This window comes from Tiliqua scincoides, chromosome 5 (assembly GCF_035046505.1).
Source record: "Tiliqua scincoides isolate rTilSci1 chromosome 5, rTilSci1.hap2, whole genome shotgun sequence".
In the NCBI taxonomy this organism is placed as follows: domain Eukaryota; kingdom Metazoa; phylum Chordata; class Lepidosauria; order Squamata; family Scincidae; genus Tiliqua; species Tiliqua scincoides.
Genome location: NC_089825.1, coordinates 104,102,867 through 104,113,734, shown reverse-complemented (window position 1 = coordinate 104,113,734; position 10,868 = coordinate 104,102,867). Strand labels below are relative to the sequence as shown.

The 10,868-nt window shown below is 44.4% G+C and overlaps 2 protein-coding genes across 2 annotated transcripts; both read left to right on the top strand.

The window, feature by feature from the left end:
- Positions 1-2,645: 2,645 nt before the first annotated feature.
- Positions 2,646-3,488, top strand: LOC136652802 (olfactory receptor 13A1-like). Its single transcript, XM_066629726.1, has one exon. The coding sequence runs from the start codon at positions 2,646-2,648 to the stop codon at positions 3,486-3,488; it is 843 nt and encodes a 280-aa protein (XP_066485823.1).
- A 1,870-nt stretch (positions 3,489-5,358) lies between these two features.
- Positions 5,359-7,709, top strand: LOC136652801 (olfactory receptor 13G1-like). The gene is made up of 2 exons (XM_066629725.1): positions 5,359-5,364; positions 6,750-7,709. The coding sequence occupies exons 1-2, from the start codon at positions 5,359-5,361 to the stop codon at positions 7,707-7,709; spliced, it is 966 nt and encodes a 321-aa protein (XP_066485822.1).
- The last annotated feature ends 3,159 nt before the right edge of the window (positions 7,710-10,868 follow it).

Below are 10,868 nucleotides of genomic sequence, written 5' to 3'. Positions count from 1 at the left end.
GCCACTGGTTCCCAACCCATGATCTGTGGACCACAAGTGGTCTGTGAGACCCTGAGAAGTGGTCGGTGAGAGCTCAGAAAAACCAGACTGCCTTTGATCACTTCCAACTTCTTGCTGAGCGAGCACTAACCCGGGGACCACAAGAGAGGACAGGCAATGGACCTCCCGCAACCAGCAACAAAAGCAGCAACCCACAACTCTCCTCTAAAAATATTAAATCTAATAAATCTTCTCTCATTATTATTTATTTAATTGTATTTTTAGAGTGCATGGAGGTGAGAGTTGCATGTGGTCCATGATGATTCCAATTTTTGCCTCAATGGTCCTCGGGCTCCTAAAGGATGGGAACCACTGATACAGACTTTCTGAAAGACTGTACTCTCCCATATAAGCCTGTGTGAGAGGGCCTTCTCTCATCCCCACCACAATCTGACAATCTTACTTTGAGAAGTGCTACTGTTGCACACCCTTAAGGTGGCCAGGCATCATGGTCAGAGTCTAGGTTCCCCCAGGTCTGAATTAAGCCAATTTCTACACCTGAGATCAGAGAAACTGTCTATTCAGAACAAAGAAGGTACAAGGCAGGAGAGCATCTCCAAATTCACACTACTGCATTTCTCTTCTACTATCTTAACAAAGTACCTCTTCCTCAGCTCATTTACTTTTTTCTTCTAATAATGCCGGGGCATCCAAGGACTGGCTTTCACTATCTCTCTTGTTATTATGTGATGATTTTGAAACAACGCCCAGGTGAAATAAACTTGCCTGGCCTCTCTCTCTCCCCCCCCCCCCCGTCTGTTGTCCACACATATTTGTTCTCCATACTGTTAATTTCACCTTCAAACAGTATCAAAACACATGCAGACTTGATCCAATGTCATGTGTTCTCTAAACACGCACTAAACTAGAAGAAGGAATGGAGCTTACTATTGGGGCCAGGGAATTCTGTGAACTGAAGTGGGTGTGACCTACTGCTGGGGCTTGTAGTTCTGGTCTAAAGGTGTATGTTTCACTTTACCAAGTTTGAATTGTACTAATACTTGTTGGTGTTTATAGAGAAGACCTGGGCTGCATTTCCACTACAGCTTTAATCCAGTTTCAATGCATTTCTACTCCCCTATGCATTCTGGGAGACTCTAGTTTTTAAGGAATATGAGAGTGGTTAGAGGTACCATTTACAGTCTCCAACATGCACCGGGGTAATAGAAGTGAATTGAAATCCAATTAAAGTTGTAGTGGAACTGCTACAAGTTTATTATATTTGTAATGTATTTAACACTTGTAGACCACAGCTGCGATACAAGGACATCTGCAAGAGGGATCTGAAGGCCTTAGGAGTGGACCTCAACAGGTGGGAAACCCTGGCCTCTGAGCGGCCCGCTTGGAGGCAGGCTGTGCAGCATGGCCTTTCCCAGTTTGAAGAGACACTTGGCCAACAGACTGAGGCAAAGAGGCAAAGAAAGAAGGCCCATAGCCAGGGAGACAGACCAGGGACAGACTGCACTTGCTCCCAGTGTGGAAGGGACTGTCACCCCCGAATCGGCCTTTTCAGCCACACTAGACGCTGTTCCAGAACCACCTTTCAGAGCGCGATGCCATAGTCTTTCGAGACTGAAGGTTGCCAACAATCTACATTTATATACAAATTACATTCACAATTTAATAATAATAATAATAATAATAATAATAATAATAATAATAATAATAATAATAAAATACCGCTTTTTAACAAATTACAAAGTGGTATACAGAGAAAACTCAAATAACTAATGGTTCCCTGCTCCACAAGGGTTCACAATCTAAAAAGATGCAAAAGAACACCAACAGACAGCCACTAGCAAAGACAATGCTGGGGTGGGGCGAGCTAGTTACTTTCCCCCTGTTAAAAAGGGGAGCATCCACTTGAAAAAGTGCTTCTTACCCAGTTAGCAGGGGTTTATTTCTTCATTTAATATTATACATAATATTTATTACATTTAATATTTATTACACTTGTAATTTAGCATTTATTACATTTGGATTCAAGTTGTAGTGGAAACACAGCCCTGGATAGGAGTACCCAAATTTATTTTGTAATGTGAAGGTCTCCCCCCCCCCCCCAGGAAGCCAGGGTCCCAGATATTTTGCCCCTGCTGCTGCTACTACAATAGGCCTGCTGCTACAATACATTAATAAATGACATCAGTGTTGCAAAAACTGGTAATTTTTGAAATGTGCAGAAATTGAAACCTTTGAGATTTGTTCTACAAGAACTCCTTTCACTTTCCTTTGAAAGTCTCATAGGTGTGTGTGTGAGAGAGACAGACAGGCAGAAAGACAGAGTCAAAGAAGTAATCTTTGTGCTTTCTGATGCAGCTGATTGAAAAGTGCTGCTGGAGAACTTGGCACTGCAACATAGCCTGCCTGGACCTGCCTCCCACTGGTCTGCTCAAGGCAGCATGGGGGGTGGAAGCCAAGCAAATAAGCCTCCTCTCACATATGTGGACAGAGCCCTTTTAATGCAATACTATATATCTATTTAGGTTGCCACCTTTGGAGATGCTGAAATTATGAATCAGTCAATTAGTGAATTCATACTGGTTGGTCTAACCAGTTCACCTGGACTGGAGTCACTTCTCTTAGGGGTATTTCCCTTCATCTACACTATGGCACTAGCTGGAAACGTCCTCCTCATCCTTGCCATATGCACTTGCAAGAAACTCCACACACCCATGTACTTCTTGCTCATCAACTTGTCCTTAGTGAATGTGTTGTCCATCTCAGTTACAACACCCAAAATGCTCCAGAATCTTGGAACGCACAGAAAAAGCATCTCCTTTTATGGCTGCTTTACACAAGTTCATCTCTTTTTATGGGCACTAGTGACTGAAAGTCTCATTCTCACTTTTATGGCTTTTGACCGCTATGCTGCTATCTGCCAACCTTTGCACTATACACTCATTATGAGGAAGGAAATGTGTGTTGGAGTAACTATGAGCCTTTGGGCTGTCGGACTGGCCAATTCCACATTTCATACTGGTCTTTTACTTCCACTGTCCTTCTGCAACTCTAACATTGTCAACAACTTCTTCTGTGATTTCCCACCACTTTTGAAGCTGTCCTGCTCAGACATCAGCCTGAACTCGACTCTGACTTCAGGGGCAGCTGTCATCTTTGGGATCTGCAACTGTGGATTGACTTTAACTTCGTATTTTTTCATCCTGAGGACAGTATTCAGAATCCCTTCCACTCACGGGAAGAAGAAAGCCTTCTCAACGTGTTCCTCTCATCTCATTGTAGCTAGTTTTTATTTTTCCTCAGGCACTTATAATTACATCACACCCAAATCGGCTTCTTTTTCAGAAAAAGACAAGCTCGTTTCTCTCCTTTATACAGTGGTAACCCCTGTACTTAATCCCATTGTATATTCTCTGCGAAACAAAGACGTGAAAGAGGCACTCAAGAGCCTTAGTGGAAAAGGTCTGCGGTTGCAGAGACCACAACTCTAATCTCGAAAAATGTCTAGGGGCACAAGACAGAGAGGCCCTTGGAAAGTCAGTAAAAACTTTTATGGGCAGTTGGAAATTATTCATGGACTTCCTGTGCATTGAGAGGAAAATGGGTGAAATAGCCTATGGATTTGATGAGTAGATAAGGAACTTAATTTATATTTTTTTCTCATTTTTCTTTGGTGTTTTGTACTTTCCAACAAGTAATAGACTGTTTAAGATCTGATAATTAATGTGTTAATATGTTGTATGATTTTGTAGTAGACCAATGAAATGTAGATCGAGATCTCTGCACTTGCCACACAAAAATATTGAAGGAGAGGGACATTGTTGATTGGGTGACACTGGAACAGTCTAAAGGTGTACCAGCAGTAGAGATTAGTTATGTTCACATCACATATTGTTAATAAAGTTGAGCTTCATTTCCTTTTAGTCCATTTCCTATGTGTCATCTCTTATTTCTGGGTATGGTTGTATTGGGCAAATGTTGGCTTGTCCCTGAATAGATTGGCTTGTAAGAAAAGCGGAATGACAAGAACTGCACTGAGACAAGTTTAACAATAGCTAGAAAAAGGTATTAGCTAGAGAAAAGATTAACAGGGCACTATCCAGTGTCATGTCAACTCCAGTATGGCTGCTTTGCCTCTATATATAGTGAGAGAGGCAGGCAAAGCAGCCTTACTGGAGTTGACATGACAAAGACTTCACTTCCAGCCTCTGAGCAAGGGTACTTACAGTATAGTCCTATACAGCTTTACTCGGACGTAAGCCCCAGTGTGTGCAGTGAGGCTTACTCCCAGTTCAGTGTGTACTGAATTGCAGTCTTAGGGCCCAATCCTATGTTGGGTCAGCAGCAGTAGCTGCTGTGCTATTCCAGCAACCACCATTGTGAAAGTGTCATTAGGCACTTTCCTGCTGGTGGTGAGACCACAGCACTGGTGCTGAGAAAGCACCAGTCAGTGCTGGGCCTCAGCTCCAAGGGGACGAAAGTGGAGTGTGGCTGGCAATGAGTATTGATGTCACTCGGCTGCAAGGTTTTTCAGGGCGGGGGAGGGGGAAGGCAGGAGAGGGTGCAGCTGGGTGGAGAAAGGGCAGGGAAGGATCAGACCTGGGAGGGGGAGGAAACAGCAGTAGTCTGCCGCCATATCTTGTACTGCTTCCCTGAACAGGTAGCCCTACACTGGTCTCTGGTTATGAGCCAGCTCAACAGCTGATGCAGCTCTGAGAAGACCAACTGGGGCCATGGCACCATTATCTGGTTTCTTCCCCAGCCCCATATGATGTAGCAGTAGCTGTTTTGGTGCTGCTGTTCCTCTGGGTGCTGGGGCAACATAGGATGGGGCTGCCCACCTGTTTCCAATGAGAAGTGGTGTGACAGGAATGCAGACATGTACAATAGTTGGTTTGAAACAACTTGTGCACCCCCTTCTCTCACCCCTCAAAAATTACACTTGGTAGCACTGTCCCTGGAACTCCTCACTGCTCAAGGAAGTTGGAACACTGTATGTCACAAGGCTAATGAAATGTACCAAATTAAAAAGACAAGCACAGTAATGGCTAAACAATAGCAGGGTTCTAAAATCTAACTTGTGCCAGGAAAAAAAAAAAAAATCAGAAACCTGGGTTGCAGTACATTCCTTCCTGATGATGTCTCAAAGGTCCTGTTCCCAGAGGCCCCCTCATTTACATAAAGAGAGATCTGAAAGTGGTGGATCAGTAAAGGACTGTAAATCCTCAGATGAGTTATCCTTGGGCTGACAAAACACAGCTGCATATTCGTCTTGTCAGGTACCAGATATCAAACAGAAAATAATTCAATGACCTGTGAAGGAGTAAAGACTTCAGGAAGATCTACCCAGAACAAACAGGAATGAAGGTATGTTTTAAGGTCACCTGTTTTCCCTGTTCTGGCTTCTTCCTCACATCTGAAAAATATGGAAATGGGCTATTTGAATTCTGCCAAGAGTAAAAAGCATTGCTAATTAACATTGGTGATAAATATTTCAAAATATTAGAGGGTACAGTCCCAATCCTATCCAACATTCCAGCACCAATGCAGTCATGTCAACAGAGTGTAGGTTGCATCCTGTGGTGATGGGGCATTAATGGAGGCCTCTTCAAGCTGTGTGAACATTTGCTGCCTTACTTGGGGCTGCACAGAGGCTGCATCAGTGCTGGAAAGTAGGATAGGATTGGGTCCTATTTACGTACCTACCTACCGTGTTTCCCCAAAAACAAGACACTGTCCTTTTTTTTGTTTTTTTGTTTCTTTTTTTGGCTCAAAAAAACACACTAGGTCCTATTTTGGGGGTAAGTTTTTTTTTTTAATGTACAACAATCCACAGTCATTCATGTACAAAAATATACCTTACAAAAATATCCCCTCAGCACCCAGGAGGATGCCTGCCTGCCTGTCAACTCAGAAATTAGTCCCTTTATAGTTAATGGGACTTACTCCCTGGAAAGCGTGGAGAGCCTCAGAGCCACTGGTAGGCAAGGTTGCCTCGCTTGCTGCTTCCCTCTTCAGCTCCTCCTCAGCATCCTCTGCCCAAGTGTGCCAAGCAAGCGCTTTCTAGGTGGTGGGCGCGGAACTGCAGTGTTCCTGGTCACGTTGTCCACATGCACCCCCACCTGAGGACCCCTTCTGTCCCCCCCTGTCCTGGCCCTGATCACAACTAGGTCTTATTTTCAAGGTAAGTCTTATTTTCAGGGAAACACGGTACCTACCTACATACATACACATTCTTATCAGTGAAGCATTTGGCACAGTGTCAATGACACCTTGATTTACATTATTCCAGCTAAGAGCAAAATGGGTCACCTTGTATGGTGTAAATATCTATCATATATTTATGATTATATCATTTAGGCCCATATCCTAACCAACTTTCCAGCGCTGGCATAGCGGTGCCAATGGGATGTGTGCTGCACCCTGCAGTCAGGTGGCACTCACGGAGGTCTCCTCAAAGTAAGGGAATGCTTGTTCCCTTACCTCAGAGCTGCATTGCCCTTATGTCAGTGCTAGAAAGTGGAAGAGGATTGCACCCTTATACTATTAAATAAGTTATACTATTGAATTATAGTTACAATTTATTGATTTAAAAATATTTAACATAAAATAGCAGGGGTGTGTTTGTGTGTGTGTCTGTGGGTGTAGGTGTGTCTGAGAGAGAGGGGGGGAGGAAGAGGAGGAGAGGGAGAGAAATGGACAGAAGTCATCAACCATCTAAACTGACTTTTTAACACCATTTGTCTGTCTAGGTTCCCACCATAGGAGATGCTGTAATTAAGAATCAGTCAGTTAGTGAATTCACACTGGCTGGTCTAACCAGTACACCTGGACTGGAGTCACTTCTCTTGGGAGTATTTGCCTTCATCTATGCTATAGCACTAGCTGGGAACCTGCTTCTTATCCTTGCCATATGCACTTGCAAGAAACTCCACACTCCCATGTACTTCCTGCTCACCAACCTGTCCTTAGTGAATGTGTTTTCCATCTCAGTCACAATACCCAAAATGCTCCAGAATCTTGGGACTCACAGAAAAAGTATCTCCTTTTATGGCTGCTTTACCCAAGTCCATCTCTTCGTATGGGCACTGGTGACTGAAATTCTCATTCTTACTTTTATGGCTTATGACCGTTATGCTGCTATCTGCCAACCTTTGAAGTACACACTTATCATGAGGAAAGAAATGTGCTTTGGAATAACTATAAGCATTTGGGTTGTCACCCTGGTCAATTCTACATTTCATGTCAGTCTTTTACTTCAGCTGTCCTTCTGCAACTCCAGCATCATCAATAATTTCTTCTGTGATTTCCCAGCACTTCTCAAACTCTCCTGCTCGGACACCAGCTTGAATGAGACTTTGACTTCTGTGGCAGCTGTGATCTTCGGGGTCTGCACCTGTGGGTTGACTTTAACTTCCTATTTGTTCATCCTGAGAGCTATCTACAGAATCCGCTCCCCTGAAGGGAAGAAGAAAGCCTTCTCAACATGTTCCTCTCACCTCATTGTAGTTATTTTTTATTTTTCTTCAGTCATTTATAATTATATCAAGCCCACTTCAGGTTCTTCTGTGGAAAAAGACAAGTTAGTTTCTCTCCTGTATTCGGTGGTAACCCCTGTTGTCAATCCCATCATATATTCTTTGAGAAACAAAGATGTGAAAGAGGCTCTTTGGAGCCTTATTAGGAGAGGGCTGCTTTTCCAGAAACCATAAGTGCCCAGTCCTATCCAACTTTACAGCACCCATCCAGCCACAATGCAGCCCCATAAGGGAACATATATTTACTGAGCTTGAAAAAGCCTTCATAACTGCCCCCCCCCCCACACCACAGGAGACAGCATACACCTCATTCACTCTGCTCCATTGGCACTGGAAACTTGAATAGGATTTAGCCCTAATTCTATCCTCTAAAAATGTCTAAATTTCCATTAGAAAAATAACAAAGGGAAAGGGCAGTATGGAGTTGGTATTATTGCTTCATGGTAATGGTATAGCTTTTGTAGAGATGATTTAGCGGCACATCTCTGTACTGTTCAAAAAGATATGGTTCACTTTTAACACACATCCCTGTGTCTCATCTCTTTTTTTCTGGGTTTGGGTGCTGTGAGTGTTCCTCCATGCAGAAGATGCAACTAAAGAAGCAAAGGTTGCTGACCTGCACTTCCTCAGATCCTGGCTGAGTTGGATTTTATATGTCATTTCCTGTTAACGAAATACAGGGTCCTTCACTCTACTTTTTATACTCTAATTTCCCATACAAAAGGATAGGGGCTTTGGTGGGGTGAGCTCTTTTGTGCCTTGATGGTGCTCCATTGTTCATCTGCAGTAGCATAGCCAGAGGGGAGGCAGAACTGTAAATCCCGCACAGCTTCAAAACTCACCATGTGTTCTGCCAAATCCCAATCCAATGGGCCTTATGCCCGCTTAAGGCTAATTAGCTTCTCTTGTTAAACTCACAAGTGCATCAGGCAAAAGTCAGAGTCCAGTCCCAGTCCAAGGTCAAGCTTCAGTCAGGTCTCCTCTGGATCAGGTAGCGTCTCCCTCTGGGTCAGGGTCAGGGTAGCTCTGTCTCCTTAGAAAACTGCCTTTTATCCTTGGATGTCTCATGATCCAAATGCAGCTCAGCTGTGAGCTACCTCATTAGCTCCAAATTAGGCTCAGGTGAGCCATCCCTTCAGTCCATGTCCATTCAAAGTCCCATCAAGGTCAAATGAAGCTCAGGTGTCCATCCAGGTCTCCATTGGCCTTGATTGATTACAGCTGTGGAGCCAGCCCTGCCCTTCCCAGAGCTGTCAAACAGCTGTCAAAACAGGGAATCGCTGTCACCACCACATCATCCACCTGATGATCTTCTGATCTTCCATTACACCATGTAAGAGGCCCCACCCCTTGCTCTCAGAGCCTGTCCGGGAGTGAAAGCAATGTAGAGGAGATGCCTCCATGTTGCTTTTGCTCCTCAGAATGGCCCTGAGAGTGAGGGGGAGGGGCAGCTTACATGGCGAGTTTCAGAGCCGTGCTACACTTACAGCTATGCCCCCCTCCTGCTCCACTGTCGTTCATCCACACTTGTTTGGCACTCTGCTGGGGGTGCTGCAACCAATTTTATTTGAAACAGAGGCTGCAGCTTCAAGTAACATACTACTCATGGTTGATTTAGCCATGGAATTGGTGGTGATAGCTAGGTTTGGAAACCATTCTTTAGTGTCACTAAAAACTATGTTTACTCTCAGTCTGGAAGGTTCCAAGATGTGGCTTTTGTTTACAGGTTCAAATTTGCTGTAAGAGGAAGGTGCTACCAGTCCTGGAACTTTCCCAGAGGAAATGAAAGAAAGGAAAGGCTTCTCTCAAGCCAGCCACCTAGAGTGGTGGAGGGAGAAAGATGCTCTGATAGACCTCCTTTGTGGCCTCCTTTGAGGTTTGGGGGGACCTATGGCTTCTTGTCTTAAGCTTGATGCCTTGAGACTGGTTGGGATCATGTTCTCCTGAAATGCACCCAGTGCCACAAACACATGCAAAGATAAAAGTTTATCAGGCAACACCTGATAAAAGGAAAAAAAGAATGGTCTTCCAAATGCCTTGATTTTCCAAGGTCTGGCATTTCTCATTGTGAAAGTGAAATGGTCCTTTCAGTGCACAAGAATGGGATAGAATGCACCTGCTTTATTTGTATAGAAAGCGCTCTGAAGTTTTACATCATGACCCACTTATTTTCCATGATGTGCGTTCATGTTTGAAATTCTTTGTGCACAACTCTTCCTGCGTGAAAACTCTGCTGTTGTGTCCAATCAGGTGGGAAGGTGGCATCTTTCTATTTCTGAGGCACCAAGGGAGAGAAGCATAGGTAGGGATTAGCACTACTCTACCCCGTTGGCACCACATTCTGGGGTGCAGAAGCAAAACAACCAGAGTGGATATCTCATGGACAGATCATGAGGCTCACGGCTATGGTAGTTTCTGGGGCAGTAGCAGCAGTAGCAGCACAAGCAGCACAAGCAGCAACATTGGCGGAGGAGGCAGCAAGAGTTTGATGATCTCTGAGCTCACTGCATGACATGGGGGTCTGCATAACACTAGATGGAGGTGGGTGGGGTATGGGGCAAGGCGGAATATAAAGCATGGGTGGAACCTCAGTATCTGTGAGGGTTCTGGGATGCATTCTGGAGTGTACCTGGAAGGAGCAAGGAGCATCCATGTGACCCGGAAGTGGGTCTTTCAGCACAGGAGAATAGCACAGGAGGCTTGAAAACGGCACTGTTTTGCTGCACAATGGTAGCAGTTCTGATTTTCATATCTTTTGTTATTTATTTAAACGCCTTTAGAAACTTGGCTCATAGCAAATGCCTGATCTCGTCTGATCTTGGAAGCTAAGCAGGGTCAGGCCTGGTTAGTACTTGGATGGGAGACCGCCTGGGAATACCAGGTGCTGTAGGCTTACACCATAGTCTTTCGAGACTGAAGGTTGCCAACCACTATCCACTGGCATCTGTGATAAGCCAAATCCACAGGTGTGTGGATACTGGGATCCAAGTGGACCCAGGAATGGCTTTGGGTATCTGAAGTTCATGGAGTTAAGCTTAATTAACATGAGCTTCCTTACCCATTTCATGTTGATGGAAGCTTAAAACAAACAAAACAATATTCTAACGTACAGCTTCATGCAATCATAAGGAATTTTCATTGCTACTGTGGGAGCCAGGGTGGTGTTGGGTGAAGGTGTTGGACGTGTCCAGTGTGGCATGTATTCATGTGTAATGCAGCATAAAAGAAGGGGTTGTGGTGCCTAACATCCCACCCTCATGCTGATTCTTCCCTGATGTGCCCTTTACTCCATTTCAGGATCAGGCCAAGGAGCAGTGGGATGGGCAGTGCAGG

What these genes read in the sequence shown, in the direction of transcription:
- LOC136652802 (XM_066629726.1), top strand. Translation starts at nt 2,646, where the DNA reads ATGGCACTAGCTGGAAACGTCCTCCTCATCCTTGCCATATGCACTTGC.